Source organism: Nicotiana tomentosiformis, chromosome 4, assembly GCF_000390325.3.
Source record: "Nicotiana tomentosiformis chromosome 4, ASM39032v3, whole genome shotgun sequence".
In the NCBI taxonomy this organism is placed as follows: domain Eukaryota; kingdom Viridiplantae; phylum Streptophyta; class Magnoliopsida; order Solanales; family Solanaceae; genus Nicotiana; species Nicotiana tomentosiformis.
The window spans coordinates 21255198-21279265 of NC_090815.1; the positions used below are offsets into that span (position 1 = coordinate 21255198).

General features: G+C 39.8%; 1 protein-coding gene across 1 annotated transcript; it reads right to left on the minus strand.

Annotated features, from left to right (window-relative positions):
* Positions 1–19564: 19564 nt before the first annotated feature.
* LOC104106759 (uncharacterized) lies at positions 19565–20101 on the minus strand. Its single transcript, XM_009615376.1, has one exon. The coding sequence runs from the start codon at positions 20099–20101 to the stop codon at positions 19565–19567; it is 537 nt and encodes a 178-aa protein (XP_009613671.1).
* Positions 20102–24068: the final 3967 nt, after the last annotated feature.

A 24068-nucleotide genomic window follows, 5' to 3' on the forward strand; every position in this document is an offset into this window, starting at 1 on the left:
ACCTGGCCTTAGCACACATAACAACATTTTTAGTTCGAAGTATTTAGCAGATAGGAAATCGCACGTTGGGATGCAATACACTTAAACAGTTAAACGTTTCTATCATGGGTTTGAATGGTTGCGTGTTTCATCCCGGCTTTAACAAATCCTTTGCCACTGTATATCTCTTTTCTTTTCATTTCACGCTCTCTTTTATTGGATCTTTCACATCTTTATTTTTTCTCTTTTTGTTGTTTTTTCGCTCTTTGTTTTTCTCTGTTATTTTTGTCACTCTTTTCTTTCTTCTCTCTTTTTTTAATCACTTTATTTAATGGATATGATCGCATCCGATGAAGATTGCCTACGTATCATGACGCTGCATGAATCAGATTATCACGTCGTTTAGTGGCACCAGAAACAAAGTACATAAGCTAACTCTTTTTTAATTTATCCATCAATTTTTCTCTCTTTTTTTTTAATGAAAATCATACCAAAAAGCTCTTAACAAGGAAAATATTTTAGATTTTCACTTTTCTTTTCCATTTTTTTTGGTTTTTTTTTTTTTTGAAAAGTTTTGAAAGAAAGATTTCTAAAGAAGAGGGAAGATATATCCTTTTTTAGGGATTTTTTTTAAAAAAAGAAAGGTTTCTAAAGAAGAACAAAAATAATTTGGATTTATGAGTTTTTCCTTTTTTATTTCTGAAATCAAGCTTTTGAAAAAGAGCAAAAATATTTTTGGGCAGCAAATGTTTTTCATAATTTTAATTAACTTTACGAAAGGAAGTCTTCTAAAGAAGAAGGAGAAAATATATATATATATATATATATATATATATATATATATATATATATATATATATATATATATATATATATATATATATATATACGTATGTATGTACATACATACGTATGTATGTATGTACATACATATGTATATTGGGTTCTTGGTTTTTTTATTTTTTGTTTTGAATTTTTGGGAGAAAAAATTCTAAAGAAAGGAAAAACATATCTTGGATTGAAATTGTCTTTTTCTTTCTTTTTTCTTTTTCTATTTCGAATGAAAAACTTCGGAAAGAAGGAAAATATTTTTGAATTTAACTTTTATTTTTGGATTTTCTAAGGAAAGACTTCTAAAGAATAAATTAAGAAAAAGGAAAATATTTTTTGGATTTCTTGAAAATTGAGGCCGAACCCGATGAAAGTTACCTACGTATCTCACATCCGGCGAGAATCAGACATGCGTAGTTCGGTCAGTTTTGATGAAACAGGGAAAACATGACACTTGAAATTTTTGCCTCATTTTGAAATGACTTTTCTTTTCTTTTTAAAAAATTTGAACGTGTTTCGGGATTTTTCAAATACCAGAATTTTAAAACCGGATGATTTTTCTCTCTCCTACCTCTCATTCTTGCTTTTATTTTAAAAGTTTTTCCAACTCTTTTGTCCCTATTCTAGAAATCGGTCAACATGTAAACCAGATCAAACAAAATGGACAAATAGCACATAAGATGTATCAGGATGGTCTTGTAATTTTGGGTGCACCTGTCCTAGACGGACCCAATCCCTGTGTTGATTTTTCAAAGTTAAATGTACGTGATACAAATAAACGTTCCTATTAGGAATCCGACATGAGGCTATGTTATTCTAGATTTAAATCTTGGGGGTATATTTTAGACCCGGCTTACCCAAGCGGATAGCTCGAGCCGAGGTGGGAGCAACGTACTGGGAGAACAAAAGTCTATCTGGCCTAGTTACTGAACCAACCCCATTCTAATTGGTATGACCTCTAACAGAAAAGTGGGTCACGCGCACGTGTGCACCATAAATTCAGAAGACTCAGAAGGGAGGCGTAAAAAGGCAGTTTATACAATTCAAATAATATCAAAGCGGTAAATGAGCGGGAATTAGTACATTAGGCCCATAAACATAGTAATATCAACACTCAAGAAAGCAAAGTATATATCATATTTGTAACGACCCGACCAGTCGTTTTGAGCTCGAACGTGTCGTTCGGAGGTTTGAGGCCTTGAGTAGCTTCACTTCAGGTATTATGATTTGTAGGTGTGGTCGGAATTTAATTTCGTGAAGTTCGGAGTTCGTTTGGAAAGAAAATTTTAAATTTGGAAGCTTTAAGTTGGAAGAGTTGACCAAATTTGGACTTTTGAGTAAACAACCTCAGAATTGGGATTTGAAGGTTCCAATAGGTTCGTATGATGATATCGGACTTGGGCGTATGTTCGGCTCGAATGTCAAGTAGCCCGGGAGTATTTCGACGCTTATTACGGAAGGTTGGCATTTTGAAGGTTTAATAATTTCCTAAGTTTGGGTTGAAGTAGATTTTGATGTTATCGATGTCCGTTTGGGATTTCGATCCTGGGAATAGTTATGTATGGTGATTTTGGTCTTAAGTGCGTATCCGGACGTTGATTTGGAGGTCCGTAGGTCATTTCAGCGTCAATTGACAAAAGTTGGAAATTTGGATGCTTTTGAGAAGTTTGACCGGGAGTGGACTTTTTGATATCGGGTCCAGATTCCAATTCTAAAAGTTGGAGTAGGTCCGTAATGTCAATTATGACTTGTGTGAAAAATATGAGGTCAATCGAACATGATTTGATATGTTTTGGCATTGATTGTAGAAGTTTGAAGTTTCAAAGTTCATTAAGATTGAATTGGAGGGTGATTCGTATTTTTAGCATTGTTTGATGTGATTTAAAGGCACGACTAAGTTCGCATGATGTTTTAAGACTTCTTGATATGTTTGGTTAGGGCCCCAGGGGCCTCGGGTGAGTTTTGGATGCTTAACGGATCGATTTTTTAACTAAGGGAATACTGGGATTTTTCTGGTTACAGGTGCAATCGCACCTGCAGAAAAAGGGCCGCAGGTGCGACACCGCAAAAGCGGCCATGCAAGCGCATGAGCGGGTTTCCATGGGCAGTGATGGGACTGCAGATGTGGTCATCTCGCCACAGCAGCGGGACCGCACCTGCGGAGTGGGCAGCACAGAAGCAAGGGCGCAAATGCGCATACGAGCCGCAAAAGCGAGGGGCGACCTGGACTTGGGTCTCGCAGGTGCGAGATTTGGAGCCGCAGAAGTGGTTGTCACATGAGCGACCTTCTGGGCTGCAGAAGTGGAAATCGCGACTGTGCAGAACCCTTTAAGTTCGAGGGTTCGATATTTTCACTCATTTTTCGGATTCTGGAGCTCGGTTTGAGCGACATTTGAGAGGAATTTCACCATACAACTTAGGGTAAGTATTCTTGACTCCCTTGCAATTATATTTCATGAATTAATCTTCATTTTTCATGTATGATTATCGAATCTTCAAGAGAAATCAAAGGAATTTCATAAAATCGAATTTTCGTTCTTTTGAATGTCGATTTGGAGTCGGATTTGAGTAGAATTAGTATGGTTGAACTCATAATTGGATAGATTATTAGATTTTGTAAGTTTCGTTGGGTTTCGAGATATGGGCCCCACTACCAACTTTTCGAGCGAAATTAGAAATTTGTTGAAATTGATTAGTTATGGGTATTAAAACCCATATTAATTTATTTGCACATTGTTTGTATAACTTTGTATCAACAAGCATCAGTTTGAGGTACTAGAGTGGCGTTGGAGCCGGCTATGGAACTTCGGAGCGAGGTAAGTCTCTTGTCTAACCTTGTAAGAGGGAATTTACCCCATAGGTGATTTAAATAAATAATTTTTGCTAATTGTGGGGGCTACGTACGCACGAGGTGACGAGAGTCCGTGCATATCTATTAATTATGCTATGTCCAGGTAGTTTAGGACTCAAATCATGAATTACTTGTAATAATTGCATCCTTTATTAATTAAAGTACTAGAATTATATTTGAAATTGTTAGAGGAAATAATAAAAGACCGAAATTTCACATACTTGAATTTTTGAGCAAATTACTTGACCGTTAATAGAAATTGTACATCCTTATGTGTTAGCCTTATAATAACTTCTCATTTCGGAGGTTCATAAGGAAATGTCCTCCTTTCTTGTGGAGCGGGCCGAATGCCTCGGCAGTATAGATGCATCTATGGATCATGCCGCACGTCCCTCGACAGTGTACATGATACTCTGGATCGGGCCGAACGACCTCAGCATAAATCGTACTTAATAATAAAAATTACACGATGCCTTGACATTTTATTGTAGCTTGTGAAGAAAAATGATTAATTGGAAATTATTGAATTTGAAAGGATTATTTATTTCTGCTTGTTAAGAAAATTATTGTTATTCACCTATACCATGTCTATTTAAATATTTCTATTTTAATATTATTGACCCATAGTGAGTGTCAAAGTCACCCTCTCGTCACTACTTCTTCGAGATTAGACTTTATACTTACTGGGTACACGTTGTTTACGTACTCATACTACACTTACTGCTCATTCTTTTTATGCAGGTACATGTATGTCTAGTGATCTTTTGGGTTCATAGGTGCAGCTATCGCAAGGACTTATGGTGAGCTGCATTCCATGCTACGAATCCACTGCTACAGAGTCTTCATCAAAGTTATTTATATACTCCTATCTAATTTGTGTTCCAGACAGATGTTGCATTAATCATATTTTTCCTAGTTGATGCTCATGTACTTGTGACACCGTATTTTGGGGGTTCCTACTAGATGTTTGGTACGGTAGTTCACATAACCATCATTGTTTCACTCTGTAAATCCTATTTTATACTAATTACTTAGTGAAAATTTAGATTTCAAAGGTAATAAAGATGAGTAATTTAATTAGTAAATTACCGTTGGCTTGCCTGACGGCGGCGTTAGGTACCATCACGATCTAGAGTGGATTTTGGGTCGTGACAACATAGTATTTGAGCACTAGTTTCACTTAGGTCTCACGAGTCATGAGTAAGTCTAGTAGACTATTTCGGATCGGTATGGAGACGTTTGTACTTATCTTCGAGAGGATACAGGGCTGTTAGGAGCATTTCCCTTCTTGATTCCTTTATTTTGCAGTTTTATTCCATTAAGTCTTGTGCCTTTATTTCCTCCCTACTCATTCTTATACGATGTTGAGCGCTCGTGTCAATTGGGCATCGAGGAGTTTCAGTGGTACTATAGATATGGAGCAGGATGTTTCTCCCTGCGCGTTTAAACAAGTTATTATCGTCTTCTTGCGAAAGGAAGTTATGTCATTTCATCTTAGTATCGGTAATTCCTACGGTTTTGAGACTATGCACGGTGTTGGTGTAATGGTAGGGTGCATGTCTATGTGTCAAGCTAGTGAATGACTCGAAATGAGGATATCTCAGTGCATGATTTAAAGGTTCAGTATTTAATTCCAGCAAAGGAAAGGCGATCGGACTATGAATGTTCAGGTTTGGGCTGATGGAGTAAGGAGACTTGGGATTTTCGAGCGTGGTGGAATTTTCATTGTGATGCGGCGGCATCCTTGCTTGAATGCATTTTTGGTTTGCCGGTGCTAGGGTCTTTTTGATTTTTGCCTTCGGGGCAGGGTGTTGTGAAATGATGCCTGAGCTGCGGTGTGCAGGGGTTCAGGGTCGAATTGGTATTTCTAATGTGACAGCTCGAGGAAGATGATCTTCCAGGAGGCTTAAAGCTAGTAGCAATTCATTAGCTCAGGTTTATAGAGATGGATTTTTATTTGATGCCACAATGGGTAACGAAGAATGAGGAAGGACATGTGGGAGGTGTCTTGCGGTGGTTAATTTACTAGCATGTCAAGTATGAGAAGCGAAAGTCAGGAAGTTGCTTAAAAGAGATGGTTTGACCGAAGTGGGAGATGCAGAGTAACATATGGGTTCGGTGGTAGGATAGCCACGTATCTTCAGAAAGTGTAAAATAGTTTGGGAATTGGGGTGGAAGGTGATTTGGTATATGTATTTTACTTGGAATGATGGTCACCGTACGGAGAAAGAGTGAATATGGCAGAAAGGAGTTTGCTTGGAATGAAGAAGGGTGTGAAGATTTTACTATCATTTCATATGCGATATGACTTTAGTTTTGATGATATTGTTGAACTCTCAGTTAATGTTAATGAGGAAGGAACAGACTTATACAACGTCGTGGAAAGAGGTCGGATATGAGATCGTGGCTGATGATTCAGAGTGTTCATGAAGAGATTTAACAAAACACTTCAAGAAATTTGGAGGGTTCATGGTATGAGATAAGGGTAATCGAGAAGAAGGAATCATTATGGGCTCAACATTTTGTGATTATAGCTTAAAGCTAAGTGGGGGAGCCCCACCAGTTACGATTGGATAGCGTGGTTGTCTGCTTGTGCAGTTTATGGTTATCGATGCGCTTGAGGATTAATTATGACTAGGGAAAAGGAAATGTCAGGGGTAATTCGAATAAGGAACTTGATGAATGGGTGCTATACTTCGCCTTAGCGATTGAGGTGTATGATTTGGGAAGACTCAGATTTATGTTTATTGTGGTGTAGTGTACAAGGAAAAGAATTCAACCGGTTCTTTTTTGAGAGGGTATTTACGTGCTAGCAGAGCAATGAAGTTTGGTTATATTCGAGACTAGGTCAGAGTGGGTGACTCTTAATAATGTCCTAGTGAGTTCAAGAATTTAAGTCCAGTACCTAAGGATTTTGGGTCCGTTGTGTGGTTAAGAATCGAGTTTTCTGCAGGGGATTGTGAACGGGACTTAGAGTGTTTTATGTTATCATCGGGTATGCGGTGCGGTATTGGAAGAAAAAAAAATAGCTTCGGATTTGCGGGAGGTCTTGCGGAATAGGTATACCAGTTGGAAATGCCATTGTGCGCATGAGGAAGGTATGGGATGCGTTATGAGTATTGAGGCGATGTGCTCTCGTGATGCGGGTCACATGGTATGAGTGCGGATTTAGTTCGTAATATTTGAATAGAGCGGCTAGTATTTCTAAGGCAAGTCAAGAGTGAAGTTGAAGAAGTTGGGTCGGTTAGTAATGGTTGAATCAGCATGATTGTGGCAGTGATTAGTCCCTTCAACGTGAATTTATACATATGGTTTGTGGTTGTACTCGCGGGCTTGGCAGCCACCATAACTTGATAGATCTGAGAGGTATTGATTCAAATGGCTTTGTAGAGTAAATGAATTTCTATGAGAGTCATGGTGGTGTATATCATGACTTGAGGATGTATTTTTTGTGATTTAGGAATTTAGTTATGTGTTGCATTGGTTCTTCTGAAATGAGCTATGTGAAAGGTTTTCTAGTCAGTGAAGTGTTCATTCTACTAGTAGTTCAGGAGTTATGATGAATTCCGATATTTTCGCGTAGCGGCATGATAGGTGCAGTGAGTGGCATGGGGATTGGAAAGTTGAGGATAAAGGTTGTGGTTCGGTGTTGACAAGAATGTCACGAGTTCGGATGAGCAGGGGTGAATTCAAATGTTTAGAGTAAGATGGCATTTTCTTTAGTGTTACCTGAGGACGGCGTAGTGTGTAAGAGGCCTTGTGTACTGAATTGCGTATTCTTAATTTGTTTTATGAAATTTTAACGATTGGTGGTATAGATGTGTGAACTTTGCTACATGAGCGAAAGGTTGTGGGAGCGTACCCCACGGGGAAATCTGTATAAGTGTGATATATTAGTCACTTGATTGCTAAAGATTAAAAACAAGTATGGAGATTTTTGGGTACCATCGTTAATGTGGGAGTTTGCTCCGGATTGGGACGGTTGCTCGTGTGTGTCATGAATAGGGTTATTGTGAATCCCTGAAAGGTTATTAGCCCAGTATGGTATGATCAGAATCGGTTTGAGGTCCGTTGGTGGGTCGAATGTGAATGTGTGCTCTATGTAAGGTCGGACATGTTCATTCGTCATAAAATTCATTACGAAGGAGTCGTCAGACATTGGATGTTATTTCCATCGTCAACTATTCCATGTAGCCTATATTGTTCCACGTGGGTTGTGAGATGGCTTGATTATTCGCACATGTGTTGAGGTCCCGTGTAGCTTGCGGTGTTATATGAGCAGGATAGCTATCGAGATGTAGGTCACTTATCACACATTTGTTGTGCTTGAGTTTCGTAGTGTGTGGCATTATTTGCCTTCCCAGGATTTTGTATTATGCACTGGGCTTGCTTGTGGTCGATATTCAGGTATTTCGCAAGTATAAGTGTTACGGTATTATGTGTGGATTGGGTTGCATGCCGTAACAGTGAGATGTTGATTACGGTTCCCTGTATTTATTATTGTGCATTTTGTTTCTCATTTTCAGGAAAAAAAAGTTCATAACATCTTTTCGGTTGTCGTATTAGCTACGTGGACTGGGTAGTTCTTTTCCAGAGTTTGTTTTTCCTCATATATCGTATTCGAGTTGTGACTTGTCGGCACCTTGATGGCGTCATATGAGATTTTGGTCAGTGGTTGAGATGGCTTATTGCCTGAGTAGCTTGTACTAGGTGAGATGAGGTTATTGGACTTGGGATCAGTGCGATCAAAAATTATGAGAGGTATGTTAAAGAATAAATATCGTGATTCAGTTCAGAATAAGGTAATGATTCTTGTCAAGAGGAGAGACTCCAGGATTTCTTGATTCGGCAGGTGGTTATGAGTTTCTACACATCTCGTCCATCATGGCAGCATTGGAGTATTGGAACCGGGCTTATAGGTGTTATGAGGTATGCTTCGGGTTTCGGGTCAGTGACGTTCCAGCTGTTGTGCTTGGAAGAGGTTGCCTTGGGCAAACGAGTTATGCGGTGCATTTTGTGATGTCAGCCTGGGTGCATGATTATGTGTGGATTCAGCATGTGGGGATTTGCACTGTGTTCGTGCATTAAAATCTGATCTTGTAAAGAAATTCAAAAGTTGGAATTTGGTTCTAAAGCTAGTTAGGTAAGGTTATATGGAGGATTTTCAGTCTGGCTCGAGCTAATGTGTGCAATTAGATTGTGGTAGCATGGGCAGTTGGACGAGGTGTTAAACAATGATTTTGGACAACTCTGGAGCAGTTCTTAGCACGTTCAAGTACGAACGTATGTTTAAGTGGGAGAGAATGTAACGACCCGACCGGTCGTTTTGAGCTCGAGCGTTCCATTCAGTAGTTTGAGACCTTGAGTAGCTTCAATTTAGGTGTTATGATTTGTACGTGTGGTCGGAATTTAATTTCGGGAAGTTCGGAGTTGGTTAGAAAGAAAATTCTAAATTTGGAAGCTTTAAGTTAGAAGAGTTGACCAAACTTGGACTTTTGAGTAAACAACCTCGGAATCGAGATTTGAAGGTTTCAATAGGCTCGTATGATGATTTCGGACTTGGGCGTATGTTCAGGTCGAGTGTTGGGTAGCCCGGGAGTATTTCGGCGCTTATTACGGAAGGTTGGCATTTTGAAGGTTTAATAATTTTCTAAGTTTGGGTTGAGGTATATTTTGATGTTATCGATGTCCGTTGAGGATTCCGAGCCTGGGAATAGTTCTGTATGGTGATTTTAGTCTTAAGTGCGTATCCGGACGTTGATTTGGAGGTCCGTAGGTCATTTCGGCGTCAATTGGTAAAAGTTGGAAATTTGGATGATTTTGAGAAGTTTGACCGGGAGTGGACTTTTTGATATCGGGGTCGGATTCCAATTCCTGAAGTTGGAGTAGGTCTGTAATGTCAATTATGATTTGTGTGCAAAATTTGAGGTCAATCAGGCGTGATTTGATAGGTTTCAGCATCGATTGTAAAAGTTTGAAGTTTAAAAGTTCATTAAGTTTGAATTGGAGGGTGATTTGTGTTTTTAGCATTGTTTGATTTGATTTAAAGGCTCGACTAAGTTCGTATGATGTTATAGGACTTTTTGGTATGTTTGGTTGGGGTCCCAGGGGCCTCGAGTGAGTTTCGGATGCTTAACGGCTCGATTTTTGAACTAAGGGAATGCTGGGATTTTTCTGGTTGTTGGTGCAATCGCACCTGCGGAAAAAAGGCCGCACGTGAGATGCCGCAAAAGCGGCCAGGCAAGCGCAGGAGCAGGTTTCCATGGGCAGTGCTGAGACCACAGATGCGGTCATCTCGCCACAGAAGCGGGACCGCAACTGCGGAGTGGACATCGCAGAAGCGAGGGCACAAATGCACATACAGGCCGCAGAAGAGTGCGGGCGACCTGGACTTGGGTTCTCGCAGGTGCGAGACTTGTAGTCACAGAAGCGGCTGTCGCAGGAGCGACCTTCTGGCCCGCATAAGTGAAAATCGCGACTGGGCAGAACCCTTTAAGTTCGAGGGTTCGATATTTTCACCCTTTTTTCGGATTCTGGAGCTCGGTTTAGGCGACTTTTGAGAGGAATTTCACCACACAACTTGGGGTAAGTGTTCTTGACTCCCTTTAGTTATATTTCATGAATTAATCTTCATTTTTGGTGTATGATTATCGAATCTTCAAGAGAAATCGGATGAAATTTCTATAATTTCATAAAAATGAATTTTCGAGTTTTGAATGCCGATTTGGAGTCGGATTTGAGTAAAATTAGTATGGTTGAACTCCTAATTGGATGGGTTGTCAGATTTTGTGAGTTTCATCGGGTTCTGAGATGTGGGACCCACTGCCAACGTTTCGAGCGGAATTAGAAATTTGTTGAAATTAATTAATTATGGGTATTAAAACACATATTGATTTATTTTCACATTGTTTGCATAGCTTTGGATCGACAAGCATCGGGTTGAGGTGCTAGAGTGGCATTGGAGCCGGCTATAGAACTTCGGAGCGAGGCAAGTCTCTTGTATAACCTTGTAAGGGGGAATTTACCACATAGGTGATTTAAATAAATAATTATTGCTAATTGTGGGGGCTACGTATGCACGAGGTGACGAGAGTCCGTGTATATCTACTAATTATGCTATGTCCGGATAGTTTAGGACTCAAATCATGAATTACTTGTAATAATTACATCCTTTATTAATTAAAGCACTAGAATAATATTTGAAATTGTTAGAGGAAATAATAAAAGATCTAAATTTTACATACTTGAATTTTTTTAGCAAATTACTTGACCGTTAATAGAAATTGTACATCCTTATGTGTTAGCCTTATAATAACTTCTCACTCCGTAGGTTCATAAGAAAATGTCCTCTTTTTTTGTGGAGCGAGCCGAATGCCTCGGCAGTATAGATGCATCTATGGATCGTGCCACACGTCCCTCGATAGTGTACATGATACTCTAGATCGGGCCGAACGACCTCAGCATAAATCGTACTTAATAATAAAAATTACACGATGCCTTGACATTTTATTGCAGCTTGTGAAGAAAAATGATTAATTGAAAATTATTGAATTTGAAAGGATTATTTATTTCCGCTTGTTAAGAAAATTATTGTTATTCACCTAAACCATGTCTATTTAAATATTTCTATTTTAATATTATTGACCCATAGTGAGTGTCAAAGTCACCCTCTCGTCACTACTTCTTCGAGATTAGACTTGGTACTTACTGGGTACACGTTGTTTACGTACTCATACTACACTTACTGCGCATTCTTTTTGTGCAGGTACATGTATGTCTAGTGATCTTTTGGGTGCAGAGGCGCAACTGTCGCGGGGACTTACGGTGAGCTGCATTCCATGCTATGAATTTGCAGCTACAGAGTCTCCATCAAAAATATTTATATACTCCTGTCTAATTTTTGTTCCAGACAGATGTTGCATTAATCATATTTTTCCTTGTTGATACTCATGCACTTGTAACACGGGATTTGGGGGTTCCTACTGGATGTTTGGTATGGTAGTTCACATAACCATCATTGTTTCACTCGGTAAATCATATTTTATACTAATTAGTTAATGGAAATTTTGATTTCAAAGGTTATAAAGATGGGTAATTCAATTAGTAAATTACCGTTGGCTTGCCTGATGGCGACGTTAGGCGTCATCACGAACTACAGTAATTTTGGGTCGTGACAACATTACAAGCTCGAATTTTGAATCCTGAACCAAAGATTCTAGGTTCATCCTCAGCAGAGTCGACAGAGCTGTCATACCTCATTTTTACGGGGAAAAAAATTTTTTCAATTTAAGTGACATTATTTGAAATGGGATTGATTTTTTATTTAAAAGAGTTTCCACTTTATTTAATTACGGTGTTCTGAGTCGCCATTTATTTTTTAAATCTGAAATGAAGGAAAATTGACTTTGTTTAAAGTCTGCAAAACACAGAAGACCGGGTAAGAAAATCTGTTAACCTGGGAGAAGGTGTGAGGCACTCCCGAATTTCGTGGTTCTAGCACGGTCGCTTACAATCATAACTTGGCTTAATTAACGAATTATTACGGGTTTTTGAATCTATGTGTATTTTATTCTTCTACCGCATTTGAATTACTTAAAGTATGAAATTATCTTGAAACGAACCACGTGTATGTATTTGCTTGGTTTTGTGTGTCAAACCCATATCACGCATACGTGTACACAATTAATAACACTTTATTATTATTAAGATTGTTTGTCCAAAGCCGCGAAAACGCGTACCTTGATTTATTTTTGGGAATCATAATTATGTGACGCGAATGTGTACATAATCATGATAATAAATGAAAGCTAAGCCTAAAGAAATCTATGCATGTTTAAGAGTTGATTAATTTCTGAAGGTTCGAGTTTGTTTGTGAAAACGTCTAAAGTTATGGAAAATACTTTGTGGGTGATTAAAATGAGTTAAGGAAGAGCATGAACCTTTAATTGGGAAAAGCCTAGAGTACTGAAGTTCGTTTGAAACCCACATATAAAGCACGTGAAATTAGAAAGATAACTTCGATGAATAATTCTTGACTTGTCGTTATTACTGTTTGGGCAATGGTGTTGAAAGCTAAAATTAATTAAAGAATTGCATTATAAAAACCATCCACAGGTATGAACAAGGATACGATTGAGCTAACAATCAAAGCCCACCACCTCATGGCCCCTCTGAAACGGTCAATCTTCTCCAAACACTTTATCAGTCATTGTAGGCTTAATCAATCAACCATTCCAGACCCGACTGAACTCACAACAAGCTAAGCCCAGCTTTAAAGCTTTAAAAGAGTACGGGCTTCCCAAAGAGCCCAACAACGTCAAAATTGGACTATGAACAAACAATTAAAACTTATTGTTTCAGCTGAGTACACAACGCTAAAGGACTTGGTAATCAATTATACATTTTACTAATCACAACATGGATTACAGGATTTCGTATATCTGGAATTAATTATGTGCTTCCATTGCATGCTCCTTCGTGAGAGAAACTCTCTTTGGCTGAATACAACAACAACAACCCAATATAATCCCACTAGTGGAGTCTGGGGAGGGTAGTGTGTACGCAAACCTTACCCCTACCCTGGGGTAGAGAGACTGTTTCCGATAGACCCTCGGCTCCCTCCCTCCAAGTCAATGATCATTTTTCACAATCATACAGCTACATAAATTTTTATTTTTATTTTTCAATTCAAGTGGCTCTTACTTTTTCAATTCAGTGCACCTTCTCCTTATTTCATTAGTCCCACTCAAAAGCCAACCTAATCACCCACACTTCAACTTTTACAAAGTTTATACAATTTCAAGTGCTCAAGAGAGGTAAATAGTTTAAATAGGTGGTCAATTCAAATAAAAGGGTAAGTCTTATAATGTGGTTGCCAAAGAAATATTATTACAGACTCAGCGGGGTTAACTACGATACATAACAAGTTGGTGGGTAACCTATATAGCTGGCTCAACAAAGAAACGCTTATATCACTTCCAAGACTGAACAAAACTACTATTTCGCTTTGCAAACACACGGGGCAAGTTCTAGACATCAAATGCAATGCACAAACTACACCAAACCTCACACTCACATGGCACATAACTCACACAAGATTGAACTCATCAAGACACTCTAGTCAAATCAGTTAAGCAAAGTTAAGATCATACGATTTAAGGTACTTATGAAAGAGTCAAAAAACGGAGCCTAAGTGTCACTACTAAAGCACTTACATTCTCAAGGCATAATAAAGTCAAGAGATATTATTTTCATTTCAACCCATAACACAAGGGTTCCTACTTCTAAAAAAAATAAAACTAACTACACCTGGTTCAAATGAGACCCTTGAAAAAGAACTGCAACACAAAAATAAACCAAGGGAGAATTATTACACTAACTACACAAGAAAATCTTTTTGCATTTTTCTTTCAACTTTAATCCCTCAAGAAACCCGTCGAATGATATCCATCATCGGAAAAAGTCAAAAACTTTAAGCTTTTATGTTTTTTTTTTCGATTACTAAAACTAACAAAAGAAACTAAAATTAATATACATTACTACATACATACACTATACATACAATATATCCCCTATCCCACACTTTAAAATGGTGGCATGTCCCCATGTCACACAAAGAAAAATGTAAGGTAAAGAAAATTTCCCTGATAGAGTCAGTATGTGTCGGAGACAGTGTTGGGGTCTAGATGGCAAGCTCGGACAAGCACATGCAGCCATGCCATGACCTTTCTCTCATACTTGGAATTTTGGGTAGCAAGGGCATCCACTCGAGCTCCCAAGTCTATGACAGAAGTACACATCCCTACCATTTCTTGCTCTAAGGTGCTCATTCTTGTGTCTCATCTGACAACTGAGGTTCCCTCAACCACCTGCTCGTGCGGGGGCGAAGCAGCCACATCCTCAGCTTGCACTTCATTACCCTCTTCTGGTGCATCAGATTCATCACTATTTTCCTCAACAGGTCCACCGGGTTCCTTCCCAATTACCACTTTATCAGCCCGGAACTTTTGTTCCCTTTTTACTTTCCCATCCAAGTCCATGTATTCCGGTACATGTGCCTGACAGCATAACCGAGTGATTAAGGATAGAAAGAAGAACCCATACCTTTGTACAGGACAACGAATGAACATCTCGTCGTGGATAACCTTAGCCACATCAAAGTCATGGCCACTGATAAAACACCAGCTCAGTGCATCCCGGGGACCATTCACCTTAGTGGTATTTGAGAAAAGCAGCAGACGGCTATTTATAATGTGGAGCCAACACTTCCCTTCAAAGGTAAGCGATGCCGAATGAAACTTTCGCCCCGACATAACCCACACTACCTCCTTATTGGGCACACAGAAATTTCTAAAGAACAATTGCCACAGGGGTTGGTTCTCTGCTATATATGTCATAGTAGTCTTCTGCTTCAGGATTTTCCCCAAACACTAGCAACCGGTAGGCCCTCCGAATGGCCTCTATGGATGCGTCCACACTCTTCTTTCGAACCGTGCAGACATGGTTAATATGTTCCGGGCAGTTCAGATAAAACTCCCGAACAACCATTAAATTGGCTTCGTCAAGTTCTTCAAACAATATCCCCAGCTCTCGCCGGACCAATTCACGATACATATTGGGGCAGCTATTTTGGAGGGACCCCATATCGATTCCCCTCTCCGATATGGGTTTCTTGGGTGCCTTTTTATATAAGCGTTCATGGACTGCACTGGATACGAACTTGTTATTATCAAACGGGCGAGCATTGGCAGAAGCTCGCGGTCGAGACGAGCCAGCGTGATCACTGGAGGAAGCACTTGTGGTTTTTCGTTTCTTGGATGGCATCATAATACCTGTAACAAACACCAATATCAGCTAAAAGCATGGTGGTTGGACAAAAAATGGTTACTCAGACTTCACCAGCACACTTGGTCACAAACTTACATTCTCAAACTCTTTGGGGCATTTATACAAACTCTTGATGTGCACAGTACCTGAACCCCCAAACAACAATTCTTTAGCCCTCAATTTCGACAAAAGATACACCAATGTCACACCCAACCCATCATGGTGAAACTTAACTATTACCCCAACACAAGAACTAACAAAAATCTACTACAATTCAAGAAAAAGAAAAGAAACAAAACTAAAATAAGAGGGGGGGGGGGGGAACATCTCACTTACATGAGGGGAACTTGTGAGGATTTGGGTTGGGGAGAAGAAGGAGGAAGGCACTTCAATTGATGGTGGGGATCTATGTAGAGAAGAGATGAGAGAAGGGGGTGGGGTTAGGGTTGTTTAGAAGAAGGGAAAAAGGGGGGAATTTGATATTGTGAGTGTTTAGAGGGGGAGATTTGAATTATGTGAAGGAAAGAGGAGGGGCCGAAAGTTCTAAAGAACCAAGAACGAAAAGAAAAAAAATAAAAAAATAAAAAAAATTACCTTTGTGCGGTCGGTGCGCGGCCGCGCACGTGTGGCAGTGAGGGGCCAAAAGTATGTGCCCAGGTGCGCGTCTGCGCATGTTTGGCAATGAGGACCTGAAAGTGCGCGGCCGCGCACGTTTTTGTTTTTTTTATTAATACCTACTACATCATAGTACACACTAAAGAAAAACAAATCTAACTAGCAGAAGGGTTAGAGGTAGTTCTGAGTTATATTCATCAGCTTGACCCAACCGGGCATCCTCAGTTGATTTTGATGCTCGAGGATTGCTGTGCAAATCATCCAACAAAATACGATTTTAGTTTGTGCCCATTTACTTTGAAACTTTCTGTTCCATCTTGGTTCTAGATCTTAATTGCCCCGTATGGTGATACATGCTTCACCACATATGGTCCTGTCCATCTAGACTTGAATTTTCCGAGAAATAATCTGAGTCTACTGTTGTACAGTAAGACTCTGTCCCCTTCGTGAAACTCCTTTAGCTTAATCAGACAATCATGCCACCTTTTAGTCTTTTCCTTGAAGATCCGCGCACTTTCATACGCGCCTAGTCTGAACTCTTTCAATTCATTCATCTGCTCCAACCTGTGATCACCTGCAAGACTAAGATCTAGATTAAGCATTTTAATTGTCCAATAAGCCTTATGTTCTATCTCAACAGGTAGGTGACACGACTTACCATACACTAATTTGAATGGTGAAGTCCCTATGGTCGTTTTGAACGTAGTTCTATATGCCCATAGTGCTTCATCCAACTTGACAGACCAATCTTTAAGAGAAGCACTAACCGTCTTTTCAAGAATTCGTTTTAGTTCCTGGTTAGCCATTTCGACTTGCCCACTAGTTTGGGCATGGTACGGGGTTCCTGTTTTGTGTGTGACTCGATACTTGGACAGCAGTGTAGCAAACTGCTTATTCACAAAGTGCGACCCATTGTCACTGATAATTGCTCGAGGTGTCCCAAAACGGGTAAAGATAGTTTTTTGCAAGAACTCACACACCACCCGAGCATCATTGGTCCTAGTAGGGATTGTTTCGACCCATTTAGAGACGCAGTCAACAGCTACTAGTATATACTCATGAGAATGCGACATCGGGAACGGACCCATGAAGTCAATGCCCCAAACGTCAAAAATTTCACATACCAGAATGGAGTTGAGCGGCATTTCATCCCTCTTGTTAATATTACCTGCTCTTTGACACTTGTCACATGCAGCTACATATGCCCTTGCATCATTGTACAGAGTAGGACAAAAGAAACCAGCTTCCATGACCTTTGATGTTGTGCGATTTCCACCATAGTGACCTCCAGCTGCTCCATCATGGCAATGAGACAGAATGCTTGCCATTTCTCCTTCAGGCACACATCGTCGAATCACACCATCTACACACTGTTTAAACAAGAACAGGTCATCCTAGAAATAACTTTTTATCTCACCTTGAAGCTTCCTTCTTTGATCATGAGTGAGGTCACGGGGTAACCATCCACTAGCCCAAAAGTTGGCTACATCCGCGTACCAAAGCGGCCTTTCGAAAATCGCTGCTATGGAAAATATCTACTCATCAGGGAACTCTTCCCTTATTTCAACTGTTTAAACTGGAGGATTCTCAAGCCGAGATAGATGATCTGTGACTTGATTCTCTATGCATTTCCTATCTTTTATTTCCAAGTCAAACTCTTAGAGCAACAATACCCACTGTATCAGACGCGGCTTGGATTTCTTTCTTACTCAACAGGTAATTCAACGTTGAGTGATCAGTGTGTACAATCACCTTGCTTCCCACCAGGTATGATCTAAACTTGTCAAAAGCAAAGACCACAGCAAAAAACTTCTTCTCAGTAGTGGCATAATTTACTTGAGCATCATTCAATGTCCTGCTTGCATAGTAGATGGGTCTAAATATTTTATCTCTTCATTGCCCCAGAACCGCTCCCACAGCTATATCACTCGCATCACACATTATCTCAAATGGCTGGCTCTAATTAGGTGTCACCATAATAGGAGCACTCACAAGCTTTTTCTTTAACAATTTGAATGCTCCTAAGCACTCCACATTGAAAATAAACTTGGCATCCTTCGCTAGCAATTGTGCCAATGGCTTGGTAATGCTGGAATTATTTTTATAAACCTCATATAGAACCCAACATGTCCCAAGAAGCTTCTTATGCTCTTCACCGAAGTCGGGGGAGGAAGCTTAGCAATAACTTCCACCTTAGCTTTGTCAATCTCAATTCCATGTGCAGTTACCTTGTAGCCCAGGACAATTCCCTCATTTACCATGAGGTGACACTTCTCCCAGTTAAGAACCAAGTGAGTAGCTTCACAACGTTCAAGCACGAGCTTCAAATTCATCAAACAATCCTCAAAATCATCACCAAAAGGGGTGAAATCATCCATGAAAACCTCTAGACACTTTCAGTTTAAGTCAGAGAATATAGATATCATGCACCTCTGAAAGGTGGCAGGTGCATTACATAGCCCAAACGGCATCCTCTTGTAAGCAAAAATACCTGACGGGCAAGTGAATGTGGTCTTCCCAACATCTTCTAGGGCAATTGTTATCTGATCGTAGCCTGAATACCCATCCAGGAAGCAGTAGTATCCGTGTCCAGCTACCTTCTCGAGCATTTGATCAATAAAAGGGAGTGGAACGTGGTCTTTCCTTGTTGCCTCATTCAGCCTTCTATAATAAATGCACATTCTCCACCCGGTGACTGTTCTTGTGGGGATCAATTCATTATTTTTATTTTTCACCATTGTCATGCCCCCCTTTTTGGGTACAACTTGCACTGGACTTAACCACTGGCTATCAGAGATGGGAAAAATCACTCCCGCATCTAGCAATTTGATGATCTCCTTGTGCACTACTTCCTCCAAATTTTTGTTCAGCTTGCGTTGAGGCTGTACCACTGGCTTGCTATTTTCTTCCAACAGGATTTTGTGCATGCATATGGTTAGACTAATTCCTTGAATATCAGCTATGCTCCAACCAATGGCCTTCTTGTACTTTGACAACAACTCCACCAGATTTTGCTCCTGTATACCGGTCAAATCAGCAGAAATAATCATAGGAAAGTTGTTAGTTTCAAGAAAAGCATATTTCAAGTGAGTTGGGAGGACTTTCAATTCCACATTAGGCTTAGAAGCCTCCTCTTTTAGTTTCTCCTCATCAACCACTTGATCCTCAGTTTCAAGAGCTTCAGCCTCTTTCTTTATTTGAGGATCTTTATCATCCATTGTGCTAGATTGAGTAATACACCTCTCTAGAGTATCCCTCGCAAGCTTGTCAAGCTTGAACTTTTAGCCAACTCCCCAATGACATCTAGCTTGAAGCACGAGTAGGAATACACCTCATCACTGGGGTATTTCATTATTCTCTTCATCTAGAATACTACTTTCTCAGTTCTCACTCTAAGCATAAGTTGCCCCTCATAATTATCAAGGATGGCTCTACCTGTACATAAAAATGGCCTCCCTAGAATTAAAGGCACCTCCTTGTTCCCTCCATATCCACCACAATAAAATCGACGGGGAACACAAACTTGTCCACCCGCACTAGAATATCTTCAATGATTACCTTAGGTAGAATGGTGGTCCGGTCGGCCAGTTGTAGGGACACTGGTATTGATTTGATCACTACAAGTTCACCTTCTAGTTTCGTGAGTACAGACAGAGGCATTAGATTTATAGACGCACCTGAATCACGGAGGGCCTTGTCAAAATTTTCACTCCCCAACGAGCATGGTATGGTGAAGCTTCCTGGGTCCTCACACTTTAGGGGAATTTTGTTCTGCAATATAGAACTGCAGTGGGCATTCAGCTTGACCACTATTGTCTCCTCTAATTTTCTCTTTCTAGACAGGATTTCCTTCAAGAACTTTGCATAAGCGGGCATCTGAGTGAGTACCTCTGTGAAAGGGATGTTCACATAAAGTTGTTTGAGCATCTCCAAGAATCGCCCAAAACACTTGTCAAGTTTCTCCCGCTTCATCTTTTGAGGGAACGGTAGAGCTGGCATATGTCTACTTTTTTCAATTTCTTTTTGTACCTTACTATTCTGGCTCTTTTTCTCTTCATTCTTTTCCTATGCTGGTGTCTCAGTCTGCTTGTTGACCACTTCCAATTTTAGCCTTCACTATTGGGCCAGTCAATGTTTTTCTGCTTCTCAGAGATGCAACTTTGATTATTTCCTTCGAGTTCTTTTCAGTGTCGGATGAGAGAGTCCCAGGAGCCCTCTTAGATAACAAATTTGCAATCTGTCCCATTTGCCTTTCTAAGTTCCAGATAGTCGTGCCCTGAGTCACGAATTTTTCATCTGTTTTGTTGATGAATGCCTTCATGAGATCTTCCATATTTGACTAATTTAGATATGGTGGCTGGTATTGTTGCCTCTGGTGGTTCTGAAAATCTGGTGGTCCTTGACCCTGGGGTCTGAGATTATTTTGCTACCATGAGTTCAAGCTCCCATTAGGTGAACTCCACGAAAAAACTGGATGTATTTGACCCATAGCATTAAAGTTGTTCCCACCTTGGTAGTTTCCTCTATTAAAATTTCCCATAGCGTTGACCTCCTTAGTTGTAGCTTGACACTCATGTGTAGGGTGTCCCATCCTACAGATATCACGACCCACATGTGGTTGAGTTTGCACCTGAGCCATAGTCAATTGCTTGATGTCCTTAGCCATTGCTGTTATTTGGGCCTGCATTGCTACAAATGATTCTACTTGGTGCACCCCTGCTGATTTTCTCCGATCCCCTTGGTCTGTGGACCATTGATCTGCATCTTCAGATAGTTCATTCAAGAGAGTAACAATCTCTTCCGGAGTTTTCTTCATCAGAGGGCCTGCAACTGCACTATTTAGCAATCTCCTTGATTACGGGTTTAAACCATACCAAAAGTCATGAAGGTGTATCCATTGCTCCATTCCGCTGTGAGGGCACCTCCGCAGCAGCTTCTTAAATCTTTCCCATGCTTCGAACACTACTTCTCCTTCGCTTTGGCTGAAATTTTAAATCTCCTTCCTCATCCTTCCCGTCTTAGCTGCCGAGAAATATGTTTCCAAAAACTTAGTAGCTATCTCCTCCCACGTGCGGATTGACCCTGTAGGCAAACTTCTCAGCCACTGCTTTGCATCATCCTTCAGCGAGAAACGGGAATGCTCTAAGGTATATAGCATTATGTGATGCTCCATTATAGCGGAACGTGTTCATAATTTCATCAAAGTCCATCAGATGGTTGTTGGGATCTTCATTGGGTTTGCCTATGAAAATGCAATTATTCTGAATGGTTTGGATGACTCCCTGTTTGAGTTCAAAATTATTAGCATCGATGGGTGGGGGCCTCACACTAGACTATTGTTGGTTGTACACTGGTCTAGCATAATATCCCAGTGATGTCCCAGGCCTAGGGCCTGCATTTTCAAAGGAATCATCGATAATTCGATTGGGATTGAATCTTCGATCTCCGTCAACCGTTTCATCAGCAATTCTGCGGGTCGCTTCAGCTGCTAACCGTGCTTCCTGTTGCTGAGCCGCCTCTCTGAAATCTAGGTCTACTATCTTTTTGTTGTTCACCATTTTATCCTGAGTTGAAGGCTGACCCAACAACAATCCACTCGCTTCTTTCTCTCTTTTCAACTGCCTCACGTGTTTGTCTAACTCAGGGTCGTATGGCACCAAGTCCTTTGAAAAGGATCGAGTCATACACCGCTGAACTTAACTTGTTGCCTGCACACAGATGAGAAGAGCGTAAAAAAAAGAAAATAAAATAAAATAATTCCTGAATTAGCACTGAAAACTAATTGAAACACTATTAATCGTCAATCCCCGACAATATCTCCAAAATTTGATGAGCGCAAAACCGACGTATAAACTTAGGCTCACTAGTCAAAGATAGTATAGTATCAAATCGTCTCCACAGGGATTGGTTTCAATAATGTGCTATTAATTCCTCAGTTTAACACTATCCAGGATAATCAACCTTAACACTATCCAGGATAATCAACCTTTTGATTTATGTTATTACTGATTACAAATAAACTAAGATTATCAGCTGTAAGAAATTGGTGATACCCGAATGATTAGTAATAACAAAGGAATATCAATGAGAGTGGCAAGGGTGATAACAAGATATGTGATCAACTATTGTTCTGGGTAACTTTATGCTATATTAAATCTTAGCTTCTATTGATTCTCTCAACTTCAACAGATGATAAGGCTACTTCAGGTATTTCAATTCTTCTTCCAAATAAATTTTTATTCCTCTCGCTAACCCAAATAACAGGCCCTATGATAGTAAATGAATGATCTTCCGGAGAACACCTCTCGGTTATTCTCCTGAACTGGGTAAATCAATAACTCCTTAAGCTCTTTCGATTACCTAGAAGGGGCGTAAAATTAACCCAATTAAGATAGCACAAAACAAATAGCAGTAAACTTCTATTTCGATTAAAGTGAAACTACAATAAACCTTGCAATTCAATTAAAAACTCATTCAATAAGGTCGGGCAATTAACATATAGTAAAACCCAGAACAATAATCAATTCACAACATCCGTCAACAACCCTGAGGAGAATTACTCCATAACGAAAAAAGTATTCAAAACAAGAGTGTTAGAAGAACAAGAAGATATTACAATTCCCAAATTCAACCAAACTTTCGTATTAAGTGAATTGAATCAAGTATCTTGATTTCCCGTTGCTTCCGTGCTTCTTCTACCTCCAAATTTTTCTCCTCAAACCCCGATACCCTCTTTTAGACGAGTTGGGCTTCATATAGGTCAAGGAAAGCCGCCCCCGGAATTACAATTTTAGCCGTGGAAAATATTCTCTCAGAAGGACGTGTGCGGCCGCGCACCTGGGCAGGTGACCGTGCATCTGGCCGCGCACATTGGACAATTTCTGCTTGACTTGCGCGGCCCAGTGCACGGTCAGAGCACGGCCACGCAGCTGGAAAATTTCTACTCTCTTTTTCATTCTTCTTTTTAAGTGCGCGAACCTCCTTTGATCCTCGAACGAACTCCCAATTTACTCTATAAGATTTTTCTTGGCCTTCAATGGTCTATAATAGCTCAAAAACGCTCCCTAACCTCATTGTAGCCCGGAATTACTCCTGCAAAGCATAAAGCACTCAGTCAGAGCAATTTACTACCATTTAACGCTCAAACATCAGTAAAGTGCAGCAAATTAGAGTGCAAATAGTGGCCAAAATATATAGTTATAGCCTACCATTAGCGACTCCTTTAAATAAAGAATCAATTCCATTTCAAATAATGTCACTTAAATTAGATAAACTATTTTTTCCGTAAAAAGAAGGTGTGACAATACAAAGGGAAGAGTTTTTGGCTAAAAACATCCCTCGACTATTGCCCCAACCTAAGGTACATCTTTCTCTTACCTCAGCGAATAAAAACATCCTTGTACCATCCAACTAGTTGCAAGATTCATCCCCCCGTTAACTTCTCTCAAAAAACTAACGCCACCCACAAAAAAATGTGACAAGCACGTGAGTTTTCCCTGACTGATTAACTTGCTAAATATTTTCTTTTGGTACAAAATATGTAGTTATATACCATATACCATTACTGCTAAAACTAACAGAAAGTAATTGAAAAACTTACAAATTCACCAAGTGATTCAACCTACCATTGATATCAATTCACATGAGAATCTCAATATCAGTAGAGAATGTGTCTCTCTAATCTAGGATACCCAACTTCAGAAGAAAGCAAGCTTAATCCTACTAAGATTTCATTTGAATCTATCTAGTGTCCTGATATTTTTTGACGTATAATAAAATGAGTGTCATATTGGGATTACCAGAACCCAATATGAGAAAAGAAACAAAATAAGAAATTCTTTCTGACATTTCAACAAACAAGCCAGGGACATCTGAACACTGACTTAGCAAATCTTGGTAATTTCTAAAAAATGATGAAGATGAGGAGAACATAAGTCAAACACATTGAACAACTGCAGCACTCCAG

Excerpts from the sequence above, each read along its gene's own strand:
- LOC104106759 (XM_009615376.1), bottom strand. The coding sequence starts at position 20,101 with ATGCCAGCTCTACCGTTCCCTCAAAAGATGAAGCGGGAGAAACTTGAC.